Source organism: Typha latifolia, chromosome 1 (assembly GCF_019914945.1).
Source record: "Typha latifolia isolate L0001 chromosome 1, TyphaL0001v2, whole genome shotgun sequence".
NCBI classification, from domain to species: Eukaryota; Viridiplantae; Streptophyta; class Magnoliopsida; order Poales; family Typhaceae; genus Typha; species Typha latifolia.
In genome coordinates this window covers 15,347,012-15,367,544 of record NC_133086.1, presented here as the reverse complement: position 1 = coordinate 15,367,544, position 20,533 = coordinate 15,347,012, and the positions used below count along the sequence as shown (strand labels likewise).

Below are 20,533 nucleotides of genomic sequence, written 5' to 3'. Positions count from 1 at the left end.
TGTACAAGGTTTCACTATTTCTTCAAGATCATGATCCAAAAAAAGAGGGAATTTGCAGCTGAAACAATCTGAGAAGATTCAATTCTACACAAAAAAAAAAAAAAAAAAAAAAGAAAAAAAAAAAAGATAGATTGTTACATTCGTGAGAACTATCAATATATACTGCCAGGCAGGAAGATATTGCGGAGAATCCTCTATCCTCAATGCCGCATTTTCACACAGCCAGGTGTGCTGCAGCAGGCTTTCCAGTTACAACTCAAGAATAACAAAGGAAAAAAGTTTGGAATCTAATTGTCATAATCTAGTGCTCATTGGACAAATGGATTAATGGCAACAGGCGTAGATATTGGACCTCCTCTTTTCATCTGAAAAGGAGAATGTCTACTGTGAGACGAGACTAGAAGTGGAGATAGAAAAAAGCACACACCAAGGAAGAAGAAAATGACGAGCTTTGCAGACGACTAACATAGGATTGTATGGCATAAAAGATACAAAATACAAATGCATGAAGGTAAAATCAAGGCTCAGAATGTTTATTCCATTAAAAACATCCTGCAAAGCAGGTGGTGCTTCCTCTTCCGTCGGAATCTACAGAAATAAACACTAAAGGAGTTACATCAAACTTCAGGACCTCAAAAAATTTGTCGTGATGATGCAGGGATGAAACACTGCATATTTTACATTATTCTAAATGAATCAAACACTAGCTCAGGAAGCAGATTCCTTAGCAATCTTCTCAGCCTTCGCAATGACTTCCTCGATTCCTCCAACCATGTAGAAGGACTGCTCAGAAAGATCATCATACTTTCCATCCAGAACTCCCTGTCAATAGAAATGGAGGTATCAGGGACAATGACACATTATAGAACTGCTAGGCAATGCCTATAATCTGCATACCCAGAAATCAAAATGTAATTAAGAAAAGGGAAAGCAAAAGCAATAATAGCACAATCTATTATATGGAGTTAGAATTTGTTATAAGACCAGAGCATCAATCATATGATAATTTAGTAGTGTCGATTTCTACTCAATTTAGTTTTCCAAATTAATACATTGCAAATCCTAGATCTCCAGATTCGTTATTGTGATATTGCCCAAATCCTAATAAACTAATCATTAAAATCATTGTACTGAATCAAGACGCAAACTTCTACAGAATCTTCACGAATGTACTAATGTAAGAGTTTTATTCCCTCGCCTCTTCACAGAGCATTTATTAGAATAGGCATGGGTCAAAATTACTAAGAGAATGAGTTTGTGCCATTGCACAGGGATAGGAATGCATAGATTGTTTTTGTGCTGGATGTTGTATACAGTGAAATCTTCAGCATTTCCATTCGAAATGCTTAACAATTCAGTATTTTCCAAAAAACATTAACTGATAAGTGAACCGCTAAGGGTGCACTCTGCCTGTCAGTTGTTACCAGGGAAAAGCTTAAAATTGATAGGAGATGCTGAAAATTTAAGTCTCTTCTGGAAGTCCTGTCAACCACCATCTGCATGCATGTTATCTAATCTGGTAACTATTTTCAGGCAGTTCAACCTATGAATTGCTGCATCTTAATTTCGTTGAGATATGGAAAGATTTAATGTATGTCACAAAGACCAGTACTATTTATTTAACCTTAGAAGCTCAGCATTCTGCCATACTCACATTTTATGATCAACTTGTTTTCCTATAGAGTGTTTCAGGTATAAAAGAAGGAAATGATTACACACAAAACAGCTACTATATAAAAAATACAAATAAGACTTGATTCATTAGAAGAAATTCTATAGGAAAAGTAAACAAATTAGTTTACTTCTTTCAAAAGAGTTCTCACCTGGAAGCTGTTGACACTTTCTTTCAATTCAACATACTTTCCAGGTGCACCAGTGAATACTTCAGCAACATGAAATGGTTGGCTCAAAAACCGTTGAATCTTACGAGCACGAGCAACAGTCAACTTGTCATCTTCACTAAGTTCATCCATCCCCAAAATAGCAATAATATCTTGAAGATTCTTATAGTTCTGAAGAACCTTCTGGACACCACGAGCCGTGTTGTAGTGATCTTCTCCCAATACATGAGGAGAAAGCATTCTAGATGTTGAATCAAGAGGGTCGACAGCAGGATATATACCAAGTTCAGATATCTAGCCAACAAAATAAACAAATTCTATAAAATCAGCTTTACAAAAAATTGAAATACACAATACAAAAGGTTGTTTACAGGATCATTCAAGGTTAGATAGAAGAACCTGTCGTGACAGCACCGTCGTTGCATCAAGGTGAGCAAAAGTAGTTGCAGGTGCTGGATCAGTTAAGTCATCAGCAGGCACGTATATAGCTTGCACAGAGGTAATAGAACCCTTCTTTGTCGTTGTAATACGCTCTTGAAGCCCTCCAAGGTCAGTGGCTAATGTTGGCTGGTAACCAACAGCAGATGGTATACGACCAAGCAATGCAGACACTTCCGAGTTTGCCTTAGAAATGCATCACAAGTGAGAAAATAATTGTCATAACATGCCTAAGAAGGTTCAAACTCCCAAAATGCTCACTTGAGTGAAACGGAAAATGTTGTCAATGAAAAGGAGCACATCTTGCCCCTCAGCATCTCGAAAGTGCTCTGCCACAGTCAAGCCAGTCAATCCAACACGAGCACGAGCACCTGGCGGCTCATTCATTTGCCCATAGACAAGAGCACACTTACTGTCGCTCTGCAATAAAGTACAATAAAGTTACAAAACTCGGGGTGTAAACAAAAGACACTTACTGACATGTTAAACAAATAAAAGGAAAATGTAATATTTGAACCTGCTTATCCCCAAGCTTAATAACACCACTTTCAATCATTTCCCTATACAAGTCATTGCCTTCACGAGTCCGCTCTCCAACACCAGCAAAGACAGAAAAACCACCTACAAGATAGGGGAAATATGGATTGGTGGAGAATTAAAAAAATTAAGAAAATAAAAAAGAAGATAAGGATCATCTCTATTACTAACCATGGGCTTTGGCGACATTGTTGATCAGTTCCATGATAAGAACAGTTTTACCCACACCAGCACCACCGAACAGCCCAATTTTTCCACCTCTTTGGTAAGGTGCCAAAAGATCAACAACCTGCAGAAGACAACTGTAAATTATAACTGAAGTGTGTAACAAAATGGTTTGAACTTTGAAGTACATAGAAATAATAAAAAATTCAGATTCACAGAAGAACTACAAAGGAAAAAATATTGTACCTTGATCCCAGTTACGAGAATCTGTTGTTCTGTTGCCTGCTCAACAAAAGCAGGGGCTTCACGATGAATAGGAAGGAAGTGATTCGTCTCTGTTGCAGAAGGCAAAGAAATTTAAACATCAACTAATGATCCAATTATGCTACATTACTTACATACTTAAATATATGTTATAGTAACCTCAACTAAAATATCAAACATCTTAGTTAGAGTTTTTCCACAGGAAACCTACTTATTTCACCCTTCTCATCAATGGGCTCCCCAATGACATTCATAATGCGCCCAAGGGTAGCCCTTCCAACAGGCACCTAGTAGTAGTCAAAGAATCAACAAATTCTCAGAAAAGAATTTTAATCTAAATAAAGTAAAGGAAATTTATAAAGTTCCCATGATAGAAAATGAAAAGAGGCCCATCATATTTTTGTTTTTGCATTACATGCCGTAGATACAAAACACATTCTATACAATTGTACAACCTTAGAATTATTGCACATAACCAACACAAACAATATTTGGAGATTGGGGCCAAAAAAATAAGCCAGAGACTTAGAAATATAAAACTCGGCATTTCTCAAGCCCCTGTTTGTTTTGAGTTTAGGGGAAGTCCCTGAACTGGTTCAGGGAGCCCTAATCTGGTTCAGTAACCAAACAACAAATTTTTTTTTCCTAATCTAGTTTAGTACTCACTCCCTAAATAAATATTAATATATAAATTTTTATATCATTTTAAATTATTTTAATTTTATCCTTGATTATTATAAACACCATATATGCTAGCAAATATACACTTAAGCCCACAACTATTATAGACACTATATAAGCCAACAAATATGCACTTAAGCCTACAAATGAGCACATAAGCTCGAGACTATTATAGACACTATATAAATCAACAAATATGCACTTAAGCACACAAATGACTATTATAGACACTATATAAACAAACAAATATGTATTTAAACTTACAAATACATATTATAATACTATATTATCATAATATAAAAAATTACAAATTATAATACACTATATAATATTTGTATATTATAACAATGACCAACATAATGACAAAAGGGTATTTTCATCCATCAAATTTACATATCATTTATTTTCCTCCAAAACTAACACTTTTTTTTATTTTTTCACATCATATCACAAATAATAAATATATTATTAGCCTAGTTTAGAACCAAACACTAAATTACTTTAGTCTAGTTCAAGGTACCTAAATCAAAACTAAGAAATAAAATCAAATTAATCTAGTTCAAAGTTTAATCTCAAACCAAACAAGGCCCAATAGTTTTGAAGACTAAACTCGAACATACTATCAATGTTCTAATGCTGATATGGAGCGTTCAAACGACTTGTGCACTTGATCAAAAGGGTTGCAAAATCCCAAAGACTGTGACCGCTGTTTAGAGAGTGTTCGATGAGCATCTTGCTTGGATGGCATTCAATGGTGTTTGAACACCGGAATGCAAAACCTAATTTTTTTGTTTGAATGTCGGCATTGCATAGAGATGGTAATGAAGAGGCTGATTGCAAATCTCTGCCATCTATCTCACTTGATCTCATATAAATATAAAAGGTCACATTTGGAGACTTTGTTCCAATATTTCTCTCATATCAAAGAAACCCTAAGAGCCAAAGGGAATTGGGGAGATCACTCATTACATATCAAGGTCACCTCAAATTGGAATTTTGTCGCAAAAGGTCTTGTGGAGTTCAACTGTGTTCATGCCACCACACCTCACCATCAACCTTGCAAAGCTTCAATCTGTAGCTAGGATGAGAACCAAACGCGGAGGCAATCTATTGGCAAGGATAAGTTAACCGAGAAAGACCTCGGGCAAACACAGGAGGGAGACTACAATCACTGTGTACAATCGGTATACCATGTGATATTCAAGAAGGTTGTAAGTATTTGTACCCGATTTATATAGCAATAGATTGATTCAGTTGAACAGATCCATGATTTTTTCCTTTCTTAATTGAGAAAGGTTTTCCACGTAAAAATTGTGTGAATGTGATGGTTTTGTGAGCATTATCTTAGTTCGTTTAAATGCTTATCTTTTAGACATTACTATAGTATGCTAGCTCTCTAGTTTATTGCTTTCCAAGCAATTGATAACATTCAGCCTAGAAATCTAGTGTAGGCAAATAGTTTAGCATATTTGCAGATGGAGCTAGAATTTTTCACATCAGACCTCTAAAACAACCTCACAATTCCATTAGCCTCTCCACTCACTAATTTAAATCAGAATAAGATGAAACAATGCAGAAACTGTACAATCATGTCATTTAAATGGATAAAGCAACAGAGTTGAAAAAACAAAAAAAGTAATAAGTATGAAGGCAATGAACTCAACAAAAAGCATGAGAGAACATAAGATTCAAGAAAGAGACATAAATGTAAGAACCAGGATCGAATAATAAACAAGGGCCATGATCGTATAATGCATTTACATATGATCAGTTCCATACTTCCACAGCAAGAGAATACGAAACAGGTTACAAACTAATAGACATAAACATCATAAAACATGAGCCACTGGCCTAGATATATCTACAAACCTAATATTAACATCGAATTTAAATCTACTCTCTGTAAGCTAAAAACATCACTAATAGATCATCTAAATCCGTAATGGATCATCTCAAAAATAAATTTACTGCACTATCAGGGAGAACTGAGGAAGTAAGCCTACAGTGATCGGAGATCCAGTGTTCAAGACCCTCTGCCCACGGACAAGCCCCTCTGTCCCATCCATGGCGATGGTCCTGACCATATTCTCGCCAAGATGCTGCGCCACCTCCAACACCAGCCGGATCGAGTTATCCAACACCTCCAGCGCCGTCAGAATCGGCGGCAGACCCTCGTCGAACCTCACGTCCACCACGGCACCGATCACCTGGCACACCTTCCCGATAGCCCCGGCGCCAGTGAACTCGTCGGTGATCTTGCCGCTGGGACCTTCGCCGGGGGACGGCTTCGCCGGAGGAGGCGGAGACGGCGCCGGAGCGGCTGCCGCGGTAGCATACTCTGCGACGCGGGAGAGGAGGAAGCCAGCGGGGGAGGGACGGCATGACCGGATCGTGGACTGCGGGGCTATGGCCGCGCGGCTCGCCGCCGGCGAGCGGCGGGCGGAGGAGCGGAGGAGGGAGGAGAGTACGCGGCGCGTCGCCATGAGTGGGCGCGGACCAGACTGATGGGATTTGATATGGAGGGGGAGGAGGCTTCAGGAGAAACGCCTACACATTGGCATATTACTCGGAAGCGTAGGAATAAAAAAAATTATTATAATACACGGGATGGTTAAGGAGGAAAATGGACGGTTGGATGAGGGGGTATAGCATATCTAATATTTTGTTTGGTGTGACGGCGGACGTCAAACGGTGGCTTTGAGTTGGAGTTGGAGAATTTTGAGTCCGAATCATGCGGGGTCGAACACTACAAAATCCAGCAAATCTTTTTTTTTTTAAATATTTTACCTGGTTCTTTATTCTGTTATTTCTAGTTCACTTTCTAGTTTTTTTTTTTGGCTTTTCCAATTAGAACATGTTTTTACCAACAATTCTAGTATACTTGTTAGATATCTTGCTCATGACTAAGGTGTTCATAAGTTCAACTTTAACCCCAAATAATATTTTGGAGAAATTGTTTGGTGGTTGGTGGTTTGGTGGTAAGGGTGTAAACGAGTCGAGCTTGATCGAGCCTGGCTCTAATCAAGTTTGGATTGAAATTAATTTCGAGCCTATCTTTGTGAGCAAGTTTGAATTGAAATAATTTCAATCCGAGTCAATTTCGAACTCGAGCCAATTTTGAGTTTGAACGAGCTTAAACAAGCTGCTCAATTAGCAATTTCAAACCTTATCAATTTCAAACTATTTTTAAGCCTAAGCAAACTTAAATTAATTTAGGCTTGAATCAAGCTTGAAATAAAACCTAATTCAACTATAAAGATATAAATATTACCAAAATCTAAATTACAAGCAATAAATATAAATAGGTTAGAAAACTACAAGCAATCAAAATATAAATTACAAGTAACAAAGATAATTGTGTTAAAAAATTAGAAGCAACCAAAGTATAAATTATAAATAATAAAGATAATTGTGTCAGAAAATAATGGCTGAAATTCTGAATGGGTGAAAGGGTTTTGATCTGATAGTTCATATTAGTTTGATATTACTCATATTATATATATAAATATATTCGAGCCTTATTGAGCCGGCTCGAGATCAAGATTGGCTCGAATTTAATTTCAAGCCTAACTTTAATGATCAAGCTCGGCTCAGCCTATTTTTGAGCCGAGCTTGATCGAGCATTATCGAGCCGAGCTTGAGCCGCTCAATTATTTTAACAGCCCCTATTTGGTGGTTTGACTCGATTCAATTGATGGCTTGATAATGCGGTTAGCTTGGAAGAACAGCTTGGCAATACAATAGCTTGGAGCAGATCTCGGTGGCGTTTGATTCGAATTGTTCGGCGACGTATATGGCTTGAAGCCTAGATTAGATAGCTAAAAGCTCAGCCTCTGTATCTAGGGGTTGGCCCTTTGTCTGGCCCATATCTAGCATTCGGGCTCATGAATGATCAAAAAAAAAAATTGACCACGTTTTTATTAGTTACTATAAAAAAATAGTTTATATATAACATAATGCAGGAAATATCAAATAAAAATTATTAATGATGATAACAAAGGTATAGCGAGCACAATTTATTTAGCTCTGATTATAGTTAGTTTTTGCAAAAAAAAATACAAGAGTATTGCAAGGTGGTGCGGTAACTTTATCACATTCCCTTAGAAATTTATGCGTAATTATTGATATACGTACATTTACACATTTCATATATATATATATATATATATATATCTATGTATTTTGTTTTAAAGTATGTATATGCACTTATGTAGTTTAATAGTTGTAGTAACTATTGTATAGTTTATTCCATTTTTTAATTATGCATTTTCTTTTCTAAGGGTGAGAATGATAACGTCATGAAGGAGAAAGTCTGAATTAGTGGAGTTGAAAGTGAGCCTACAACTTTGAAGCTAAAAGATCATGATTTGGTTTCTTGTTATATAATGTTAGGTTTTATTTGTATAGATGTAATTGACAAATCGTATTTGAAAACATAATTTTAATTAATGTAATGTGTTCAGATTTTATATATGAGTATATACACAAATTATGACAAGTTATAAAATATTTGATAAAAAATATTAAAGTAAGAAATTGATTTTGAAGACAGTATTTGAAACGATTTTATAGTCATTATTGAATTGCTTAAATAGTGTCATGTCATGATGGTTAGAGTAGTATGAAAAACTATCCAAAGGCATCGGAACGATCACTTTGCATCTAATTGTCCATTCTGTCAATTAAACACACCATGGAAAGCGTTCGAAAATACAGAGAAACATTTTTGGCTATTTGAACACATCCTGACAATCGTTCAAAGCTATTTGAATAATAGTCTTAAGTCAGGTCATTTGAACAAGGTGAACTTGCGCTCGAATAGGATCATAGAATCTTTATTAAATCTTCTACTTCGTGAAATCTGTTTGAAAATATTTTATTTACTTTATCTCTAAGATGTATTTATCTAATTTCTCAAATATGTTTATCTTATCTCCAAGGTATACTTATCTTTATTTTTTAGGAATCATAGGTGCGTTCAGTTTGCCTCCAAAGGCCGTTCAAATGCTTGAACACCGGAACATTGTATTAGTTACTTTAAACTTTTCTATTGTTACGCTTGAATATTAGAACACTGTATCAATTATTTTAAAATTTTCTATTATAAAATGTTTTTTACAATTATTTTAAAATTTTCTACAATGTTTTTTATAATTATTTTAAAATTTTATATTATTTTAAAACTTTTTGACATTTCTTTCATCTTAGGTATTCCTCTTACCACTTCTTGTTTAGACAGAGTAAATAATTCCTTGTGATTCACATGTCCAAGATGTTAATGCTAAAGATCTGCAATGTTGAAAGAGGCACTATTACATTTCAGTTTATGTGACGTTCCAACAACATAATAATTATCAGATGTTCTAGATCCATAACATATAATATTACCACCATGATCTAGAATAATACAATCATTTTTGAAGAATTTTACCTCATAATCTTCATCACAAAATTGACTAATACTCAGAAGATTTGCTTTCAAGCCCTTAACATAAAGAATATTTTCAAGAATAGGAACCCCCGGAGAACTTACCTTTCCTTTACCTATTACCTTGGATGAATTACCATCTCCGAATGTCACAACTCCCCCTTCATGTTTTTCAAGATTAGAAAATAACGACTTGTCACCCGACATATGTCTTGAACAGCCACTGTCTAAATATCACAAATCAGAGTTTAAAGATTTCAAAGTTGTATGCACAACATAACATTTCAAATCACTTTTCTTGACCCATATAGCCTTTGTTTGTATCTCATAAATAAAAATAGTTCTAGGTTTTTGCAAAAATTTGCAATGAGGTCGAATATGCCCTAAAATGCCGCAATGATAGCATGTCGAAACAAACCATTTTCTACTCACATTTTGTCGAGGAGTGTGACTAAAGTTTACCTTTGGTGTCGTTGACGATTCACCAATTTGTAGATTCACCTTCAATTTAGAAGCATTCATCTAGGATTGTTTTGTAAATGCGGTTGATGACTTCAGATATTCTTCCTTTTGTATACCTGCAGAAACGAAGACAGTTTTATTATTATTTGAATTACTAGTGTATCCAACACCATACCTGTCTTTTTCAGAGATCTGAGCCTTTAGGATCTCGTCAAGTTTGTTCTTCCCTTTTAGAAATGTCACTTCCTTATTCAGTCACTCTAGTTTAATTTCATCAGCCTTCATTTTATTTTTTGCATTGTCAAGTTGTTTAGAAAGGTCTTTGACACGTTCAAGTTTCAATTTGTACTTCTCCTCAAATTAAATTCTTTCTAGTTCGATACCTTGAGTTGTTGAAGTAGTCTAAGATTGTTTTTCTATCGGTTTATTAGCAAGTTTATCATCCACCATGTACATTGGTGGACTCCAACCGTTCACAACGGCAAACAATACTCGTTCATCTATAGACTTCAAGTAAGCTCTCATCCTAGCTTTCAAATATCCATAATGTGATCCATCTAGGATAGGAGGTCTAATAGATGATGGTCCATCTCTATGAAAATCCATGCCTATCTGATCTCTCTTAAAGAGTGAGAGTATGTATCTAAATACTAGGCAATGATATCACTCGTTCGCTTAAGTAAAAGTCCGTAGAAATATTAGGAACGAAAGCAGAGATGAATGCCAAGATTTTAATGTGGAAAAACCCAAACGGGAAAAAACCACGGATCCAAACTCGGATCAAAACCAATCACTAGAATAGTAGCAGTTACAAGACTGACTCACAAAATAACTCGTCGATACAAACGACTTTGTTCTTCTCAGTCTTGCTCGCTAGAACCCACGATTCACTACTTCTCGTGATTGAAGTCCAACCTCAGTAACCCTCGAGATTGATCTTTCGTCTAGATAGCCCTTAAGACGAAAGATTAACTTTTGTAGATGAGTGGAATCTTATTAGTTGAAGAACCAATGTAGTCTCCAGAAGTCTCCTTCAATAATGCTTCTTCAACCACCCTAGAGATAGGGCATCACAATCCTTATATATGATCTCCAAGATAGAGCCAAATCCAAGTCTTATCCGTACTCACGAAAGTCCAATTTTATCAAACTTCATTGGTGCGTTCGAACGCGGTCCGGGTGCGTTCGAACGGCATGACTTGATCTCAGGTGCATTCGAACGGGCCCGAATGCGTTCGAACGCGACAACTTGAATTCTTTAGGTTGCGTTCGAACGTGTTTTTGAACGTAGCTCTCGGTCTGTGTGAATGCAGTACTCGCGTTTGAACGCGTTTGTGAACGCAACTCTCTATTTGTGTGAACGCAGATTCCGCTTTCGAACGCTTTTGTGAACGCGGCTCTCTATCTGTATGAACACAGATTCCACGTTCGAACCCGTTTGTGAACGCAGTGTGAACTCAACGGCTTTTCTCCAATAATCTTGCAATTCTTTAAACCAGAGATATTCTAGACTCGTGTAAAACTCATATACATAAAAAAAATACACTTAGAATATTTTGTACACAATTGCCAACAAATAAAAACCTAACAATAGATTTATATAAAAGGGAATGATAGTTTTTTTAAAAACAAAACTAGAAATGGGAGGAAATAATCCAGCTAGTCAGTTTTATTAGTTATTTATACTTTAGTCGTAAGGAGGTAAAATTATTTTAGACATAAATACATGGGGATTAAAGTATTTAACTCTAAAAATATATAAGTTATAGATATATATTTATAACTGTAATTAATCAATATAATTACACCTAGTAATGATCATATTAGTGAGTATATATCAGTGTATTAAAAGGCTATGTTTTATTGAGAGTGTAATTGAAAGTATTTTCTTAAAAAGCCAATTCATTTCTGTTACGAACCGGCCTAATTCGATCTGCAACGGTTCTAAAACTTAGATCCTAGTTTGATAGCCCTCCAATGGCTAGATGGATGCTAGGGTTAGTTCTTGGTGTGAAGAGGGAGAAGTTGTTGTGGAAGAGAGGGGATAGAGGCTGGAAGAGGCCGACCAAAGATTTGGGCAGTGGAAGAAGGGAGGTGGGAGAAGGCGCCAATAGCTAGAGACAAGTAAAGAAGGAGATAAATGTTAAAGTCAATTCCAATAACAAGATCATCATCATTCTACTGCAATTAGGGTTTCCTCCACATATTTATAGAGGCTCACCCTAAGTACTCATCAACTAAATTAAATAACTCTAACAAATCCTAACAAATCAACAATTAAGTTAAAACCCAAACAAACCAACTAAACTAGTCTCCCTTATCTTCTCGGATTAAATTTTCATTTCGTCGTAGATAGATTTCGAATCTAGAGAAGTTATGAATATAAAAGTTGTAAATTCGGAGGTTGGCGATCTTATCTTAGAGTAACTCCAACCGAGCTCCAAATTTTTGGTTGAGCTCCAATCGGGCTCTAAAGCTAGCTCCAAATTTGGAGCCCCACCATAAAAATGGAGCCCAACTCCATTTGTCATTTCAACTTTTTAAAAATACCAAAATTGCCCAATAATTATTACATTCAATAATTTTAATTTCATTTGTATCTTTTATTAAATAATTTAGTTAGTTAAACTTAGTATATAACTAGTTTTACCAATCAATTTTTAACAAAAATAACACCATTGGAAATGTCTCCTAATGTAAATATTAAATTATTTTTGAGTCTAATATTAAATTATTTTTAAGTTGATCTAAATTTTAAAATTTTTATTATTTATAAAAATAAGTCTAATAAATTATGTGTCCTAAAATATCCGGATGAACGTGCTTTCTTTCAAAGAAAATTACAGGAAATTTGTAGAAGAAGCAATATTCATTTTTAAGTCAAAGGTTCATCGCAAGAAGGTGGATACAGTCAAGAAAGAGAAGGTGGCAATGGAACTGAAACTGGTTGCTATGGAATCAGAACCGGTGGCTACGGAGATAACTTACTAGAATATTAAACATCTATTGTTTTTATTATGTTTGGTTAATTTCTGCTTATTTTATGTAATGTAAATTTGATATTTTTAGTTAATGACATGCGATACTTATTTCGATGTTTATTTCGTGTAATGTAATTTCGATGCATTTAATTAAAAAATTAGTAATTTAAAATTACTTCTGAAACTATTGAATATTAGTCTTATTTTAAAGATCTCGATGAAAGTTTTCTAACTATATATTTTTTATTAAAAAATAATAACGCTAAGATGACCTATTAAGTAATTTAAAATAACTAATATAATAATATATATTATATTATTATTTTAATATATATGGAGCACGATGCGTTGGAGTGCACCCGGCTCTTGCTCCATTTTTGGCTCCATATTTAGAGCCTTTAGAGATGCTCTAACTAGTTTGATATTATTTGAATATGTATAGAATATTCTACCAATATTTTTTTAAAACTACGCAGAGCTGGATTTAGCTAATTAAATAAAATCCTAACCTGCTAAGACTCTAACTAAATAAAATAACCAAGTAAAATAATTAAACTCAATCTATTGAGCCTAATCTCCTTTTGATGTGATTCGATCTGACCCAGTTCGCATCAATTTTATATATTTTCATATGCAACATTTATAGTGTTAAATAAGAAATAAATATAAGCAAAAATCTATATGTGCAATTGATTTTATGCGTAATTGATTTATATAAATATAAATATAGTGTCAACATTTATATTTGTAATTGATTTCATGTGTTTCCATATACAACATTTATATCTTTCTTTTTTTTTCTAATAAATATTGAGGAAACTTATTTTGGTATTCGCTTTATTAAAGTGAGGTATTAAGATTGTGGTATATAAGTTATACTTAGGGATAAAAAAGATATTTTATAATATTCATAAATAAAAAAAATAGTTTTTTTTATTAAATTAGGATAATTATACTTAGCCTCTCTAAACTATGACAATTTTTCACATATATTCTGTGAATTTTTTATTATCTATATATAATCTTCGAAGTAAGAAAAATATCCAGGTAGAACTCTCCTAAAATAAAACCTATATAAATTCTCCGTATCAAACATTTTCTTAGGTAAGAATATCTATGCTATAAAAAAGAGAGTTAGAGAGTATATGTAAAAAAATAATAATAGTTAAAAGGGGCTAAATTTAATTAAGGCTAGATGCAGTTATTTTAAATACATAGCGATAGTTCTCAGATACCAAAATTTCTCCGTTACGGTGCACTGAAACACCACACGATTATTTTATCCGTTGCCGCGCTCGAAATACCAAAATTCTCGACCACAGCACTGCGCTCAAGCACTATTGCACTAACAAAGCCCACCCAAAAATGGTTCCTTTCTTCTCCATTTCCTCACCACCTTCCCCTTCTCCTCCTCAACCTCTTGTTCTCCAGAATCACTCCCGTCTCCTCTTCAGACTCTCGACCTTACCTCCTCCCAGAACCCTAACCCCTCGTCTCCACCAATCTCCCCGAGCTACCGCAGCACCAGAAGCAGGAGCCGTCGAGAAGGAGAAGGAATCGGTCGGTGTAATCCAAGAATCCACTTCCTTTCCTCCTTCAATCCTTCGGATAAAGATCGTTTCTTGATCTGGGTTTCTTCGCTTGGTGTTTGGTGGTCATCGTAGGGCGTAGCGGAGAGCGTCGGGGTGCTAAAGGCCGCGGCGAAGACGAGGAAGGTCCCGGCGGCGGAGGTGCTCTCCGCATTGGCCGTGATCAAGAAATCCAGGGTGGATCCTTCGTCCTTCTTCGAAACTCTTGGCGGCTCGGAGTCTCCGGGGAGGACATGGATGCTTATCTTTACAGCTAAAGTGAGCTCATCTCTCTGTGTCTGCCTCTTTTGCGTCTGGTCCCTTGTTGGATTTCGGTCTTTACAATCCTTTTGGTGGTTGTGGTGTTAGGGTCGATTGGAGAAGGGGCAGTATTTCCCGGTTACCGCGGTGCAGCGATTTGATGCTGCGGTGAGCTTATTAATTTGTGTTCCTCTATTTTCTTTTATTAAAATTGCCACTTTTTCTGTGATCTTTTGATGACTATATTGACATGTAATGGAGTTTATTGATTCTCTGATCGGATAATACTGTAAGTGCTCGAGCATTACATGAAAAACTTCTCTCTTCCCTCACTAATGCGGGGGAATATTTGTGGTAGATTGTTACTCCCTGTACAATGATCACTTATTACGTTTACACTCTGGAGTTTCTTGCATCCATTTTTACACATTAACTTCTGTCTATTGACTCCTGCAGGCTTATGTTATAATCCGACCATATGGGTTGAGTCAGTCGAGTCGAGTCGAGTTAGTTGATTTTGCTTATTGTTTTTAAATTTAAATTAAAGTGGATAATTTGCTATGTAAGCTAAGTAAGACAAATTGAATAACCTATTATGACTCTACTCTTATAAATAGGAGTGAATATAAGTTATTTTGAGGTGTGTGGAATGAATATTGAGTTTAGTTATTTTATTATTTTATATTTATTTTTTATTTGAGCCATTAGATCGTCTTTATTTTTCTAGGAGTAGACCTTAATCTTAAAATCCTTCTAAGCTTCTAAACTCTAGCTACCATTTTCCTCCACGAGCCACTCACTCTTACGGTAGACATCCATCATCCCACGGCTATCCGCCACCCTTCGATGACCGCCGCATTGTCGGATAATCTATTCCAGCCCGATTCTAACCTTCTCTTACCCTTTTGGCCAACCTTTTACTTTAAATTCTAAATCCACTCGAACAAAAGAACCTAACACGTGAGCCTATCATCTATTAAATTTTTATAATTTTTTTTACTAGCGGATTGTTTCAGATCTGGTCTGTAATAGTGGTATCACAGTCACCGTTCCTTGGCCAATTGTTAACACAAGATTGAGGAAGATGAACGAGGAAGGGACACCCATGAAGGACTAGGAACTCATCTTTATCTTTGTGGAAGTTTCTCCGGTGCTACCATCACTAACAATTGCCGACGAAGTGATATTTAAAGAATTTTCAGTCAAATTGAAGGAGATGCAAACCTCTCTCAAGGGCTCGATCTAGGCCTTAGCAGAGGCTCTACTAGACACCCACTACTGCCCTTCGTCGCCAACGCCACCGGCCATGGTGGAATCGGCCTAGCCATGGCAATAAAATTTCACCCGTGAGGGAGATGGAGGGGAGCCCCAAGCTGTGGCAACCACTCCTCCAGCTGCGGTGAAGCACCCTCTACCTTTGTAGATATAGATTATCACTATAGTGATGTTGGAGCAACCGCCAGCGACGGTTGCCTAGCCGTCTTCCTTAGCTACGACGGAAAATAAAGGTCAAATCCTAGTTTTCCATCGATGGTGATCCAAGCCCTCTCAGTTCAAGTCACCACCGCCAGCACCTTCCTTGGCTTCCTGCACAAAATCCATGGTTGTTGTTTGCGCCATAGTTAGTTGGAAGGCTGCCGTCGATAGCCCTCACATTGTAGTGAAACTGTGGCTCGTGGTCGCAGGTTTGACCCTTTCACAGTAATAGGTGGTCACGGCTGGCCTCTCCAACCTGACTACCATCTAGTGGTGGCCATCGCAGCCGTTGACGATCATTGCGTGGCCAAACCCATCCATTGAGTTGGCTTCTGTCAACCTCTCCGCCGCGGCGCCTCCATTGTAGTAGGACCTTGGGCCCCATTTGTAGCCACCAAGGGCTGGTGGACCTGTCGGCGATGTGCCGTGGCCACCTCTATAGCAGTTGAGCTTGAGCTCGATTTTCGGCTTCCACCGTTGAATGTCAACGTACCACCATCGTGGGGACTTGTTGGAGGTCGATTACTAGTGGCCCACAACCTAACCCAATCGCCGTCGGCGCCCATGCAACCCACGGCGATGCCCTTAGGTTGAAAAATATTTTCAGCCCTAAGGTTAGGGTTTGGGCTATCGAGTGAAAGGTATGAAATGCACGTATCTCGAGGTCGGATGAATTTTTGCAAACTAGCTCGACCAACTCATGTGAACCAAATAAAAACCCATGGGCATGACTTAGGGCCCGAGTACAAGCTCGATGACAACTAGTGACGATTCGGTAGGTCTGCGTCAGCTGACTGAGTTAGACCTGCATGAAGCTTGAGCGCGGTGCGAGCCAAGCCGATGTGTGGATTGTTACTAGTCATCTTGAGGACAAAGTGTCGAAAGTGTGGTAGAGTTATGGACTAGATCTGGAATAATTTGCTCGTAAATAAATCATAAAAATTTAATGGATGATAGTATCATGAATTAGAGTTCTTTTGGCTCTCTTTTGAGTGAATTTAGAATTTGGAGCAAGAAGTTATGGCCAAAAGAGTGAGCGAAGATTAGAAACGGGTTGAAATGGATTATCTGATGTTGCGTCTGTCGTCGAAAGGTGGTATACAGTTGTGGGATGGTGGAGGTCAGCCATAAGGCTGATTTGAAGGAAGATGGTGTCAAAGATTTGGAAATTTGGAAGGATTCTAAGGTTAAAATATACTCTTAGGAAAATAAAAACGATCTAACAACTTAAAAAAGTGATAAGTACTTGGGCATGGATTTGTAAACCTCCTATTTGCCAATAGAAATGTTTTTCAATTTTTCCCGATAATAAAATAATAAACTCAATATGCATTCCTTACACCTCAAAATAAACTCAATAGCAAGACGGATTTAATTTGCCCAACTTGACTTACATAACGGATTATTTGTTTTAATTTAAAATTAAAAGCAATAAGTAAAATCAACTAACTAGATTTAACTTGACTGAGTCGACCGTGTAATGGGATCATAACAATAAATCTTCTATAAACTGATCAGCAGCTAGGCCACCTTTTCTTTTCCTATTTTCTACAAAGTTTACATCTAAATGGGGTTTCTTCATTTTCCTTCCCGAAATTAAAACATCTTGGGAGCACTGTATTTTTACATACAGCTGATGCTTCCACTCTATACCTGTCAATCATGGAGAAACTGATCGGAATTGACCTGCTGCTGAAATCTCCGTATCAAGTTATTTATTATTAAGTATGTTATCATTTACTATAAATTTGTGATTAAAAATGTGTACTTTCTTTTCTTTCTCTTCATTCAGTGCTCTTGTCATGGATTGTCAGGCAAATAGGATTGAAAATGGCATTTACCTAGGGCCAATTGGCTGCCTAACCTTTGAGGGGAGGCTTTCGTGGAAGAACAGAATACTGGCATTCATCTTCGAGTGCATTCGCATAAAAGTTGGACCATTTGGTCCTTTGCAGATTGGTTTGAAAGCAGAGGACCGGGAACCTAGCAACAAAGATCCTTTCTTTGTCTGGTTTTATGTAGATGAGGAATTAGCTGTTGCTCAAGGCAGAGGTGGAGGCATTGCATTCTGGTGTCGATGTCGCCTTGTTACATAGTTCGAGTTAAGGACGCAGTCAAAGACCAGACATGAAATAGCTATTTTATTGCCTCTATATGAAAAGGGTGATCATTTGGACATAGAATACATGATGTACCACCATGTAGATGTGATTTTAGGAATTGTAAATGTGTCATTATTTCATCAGATGAGTCTTTCACAGCTTTCCTTTATAAGAAATCTGTTCATCACCTCATGTATATCTTTTCTGCATAAGGTTATAAATTTTGTCAGTACTTTGTAAACTTTGACAATTTCATTTTGCCTTTAACGTTGAGGCACAAGGCTCTTTTCTTGAATCTTTTGTTTCATTTCATGTTATTTAGTATGCATTAGTCTGTATTTCATTTTACAAAAAAAGGAAAAAGAATATGTTGATATGTATTAAAATTCTTGATACCCATTGCAACATCTTCATTCATGTGCATACAGATCGTTAACCATTTGCTTTGAGTTTAGGAAGTTTTCAGGAACTCCTAAATTGATTCAATAACTAAATATATTTTTATTTTTTTTATATTTAATTAAGTTTACTTTCTAAAAAATTAAGACTAAAAAATAAGACTAGTTAGTCAAGTTTAAGACTTAGCTTCAAACCAAATAAGGCTTACAATGAATTTGGATGTCTATTTGTGACCCCAATGTATGGATTTGGCTGCAGATTATAAGGTTAGGCATCTACATGGTTTATGATCATCGTAGACATTAAGGATTCCAATCTATGCATCAAATTCCCATACATTATGTAAGAAAGAAGAAAGATTTCCAAGCATATCAAACTATCTAGACACCTATTAGAAGTCATCTTGAGAGTCCTTTCATCACTCACCTGGTTCAAACTTGGTTTTCCGGTCACAAGAACTTGCAAACTTAAAACATAAGACATGTTGAACAATCGCATTTTTGATTGCATAAAATTCTTGGTTTCTTCATAATCTGAGATCTTTCACCACTGTTCTTGTTAAAGTCTCTAACTTGCATACCCATGCAAAAACACCTTGATCCATTTTTTATTTTATTTTTAGGAGAAAGCATGTAGGCAGATCTTTCATTCAACATAGATAATTAAATATACTTTTGATACAATATAACGGGGAGGAAGTAGGAAAGAAATAGCAATCCAACAAATGAAACACAGGTATCAAACTCGACAGGGCTGCAATAAATACAAGCATTTACCCAAACAAAAGGCATTCCCAAGAGTAGTAAAAATTTATAGCCTAAGCTGAATCCATTGAATCCATTCTGACGGGATGTTCGAGAAATTTTTTTACATCCTCTTGGTTTCCTCTTAGACAAAGGTCAGCAAGAGGTTTTAACTTTAAGATCCCAAACTAAGAATGGAAGAGGGACTGTTGAACTTAAAATTCAACATTCTTCAGCTATTTAGCCACACCAAGAAAATATGCAGATGGCCAAAATTTTCCCCTCATCCATTTGGAGCACATGGTACAACATATCTCAGAGCAATTGTCTCCTATGCTCTTTTATCAGAGTATAGATAACTTGAAGATGAGAAATAAAAGACAAACTTATTCTCCAAAAGCACCTGAGATAGGCTCTTCCATTCTTTACAGCATATAAAGAATGAAATGTGTTCAGTAGATTCTCAAAATTAGCGAACACAAATGGTAACTATGCGGGTATATCCTGCCCCAGTAAGGGTGGACAATGATCGAAGTAATAGCCATTTTTCTGGCATAATAGACCCTGACAATCATCATGTATTAATCTAGGTTACTTAAGATTGAAAAAAGGAAATGAAACGTGATACGAATAATTTCAAATGCACATAAATTCAACAATTTTGAGACAATTTACGAGAAATCTCTCTAAGATTTACAATAATATATGAAGACAATGCCTTTAATACAAGCTGTGATAAGATTTCTGAACTCTATCAGGCTGGACATCATTCATCAAAGCATAGCTTCAGAGCTGGCATCAGATTTCTGAACTCGATCTTGGGCCATCCTGGTCTGAAGATGAAGCATATAACAAAGATAAGAAGGTCTAAATGTATCAGTATACAGGCTAAGCATTTGATAGAAAACACAGGTCTTATTATACACCAATAGTAATGTCAGTAACTATTAATAGCATTTTTCTTCATATGACGAGCTTATTTTCTTATCTTTGACAAAGATGGATTCAAATGCTAGAATCATAGACAATAATTATGTGCAAAAGAATTTATTATCAGAAAATTTTCAGTTCCTTGGGCTTTTCTTCCTGAGAGCACTTCAATATTAATGAAAGATAAAATACAACAATAGACTTGTGCAGTTCATACTGCTTAATGACAGCAATCATTGTAGTAATTGGTTAGGATA

At 36.2% G+C, this 20,533-nt stretch overlaps 2 protein-coding genes across 3 annotated transcripts; one reads left to right on the top strand and one right to left on the bottom strand.

The window, feature by feature from the left end:
• Positions 1 to 512: 512 nt before the first annotated feature.
• Positions 513 to 6,555, bottom strand: LOC140788058 (ATP synthase subunit beta, mitochondrial-like). Its single transcript, XM_073137167.1, has 9 exons — positions 5,930 to 6,555; positions 3,457 to 3,532; positions 3,228 to 3,316; positions 2,988 to 3,105; positions 2,797 to 2,900; positions 2,541 to 2,699; positions 2,241 to 2,465; positions 1,824 to 2,135; positions 513 to 822 (listed from the first exon to the last, which is right to left on the bottom strand). Exons 1-9 carry the CDS (start codon positions 6,407 to 6,409, stop codon positions 709 to 711), a joined length of 1,677 nt encoding a protein of 558 aa, XP_072993268.1. The 5' UTR covers positions 6,410 to 6,555; the 3' UTR covers positions 513 to 708.
• A 7,523-nt stretch (positions 6,556 to 14,078) lies between these two features.
• LOC140780704 (uncharacterized) lies at positions 14,079 to 18,499 on the top strand. 2 transcript variants are annotated; one of them, XM_073126417.1, is made up of 4 exons: positions 14,079 to 14,357; positions 14,462 to 14,644; positions 14,735 to 14,794; positions 17,895 to 18,499. In XM_073126417.1, the coding sequence occupies exons 1-4, from the start codon at positions 14,163 to 14,165 to the stop codon at positions 17,922 to 17,924; spliced, it is 468 nt and encodes a 155-aa protein (XP_072982518.1). In that variant the 5' UTR covers positions 14,079 to 14,162; the 3' UTR covers positions 17,925 to 18,499. The 2 variants fall into 2 exon arrangements, with proteins under 2 accessions (XP_072982518.1, XP_072982517.1); XM_073126416.1 differs by having other exon boundaries at positions 14,094 to 14,357; positions 17,917 to 18,499.
• The last annotated feature ends 2,034 nt before the right edge of the window (positions 18,500 to 20,533 follow it).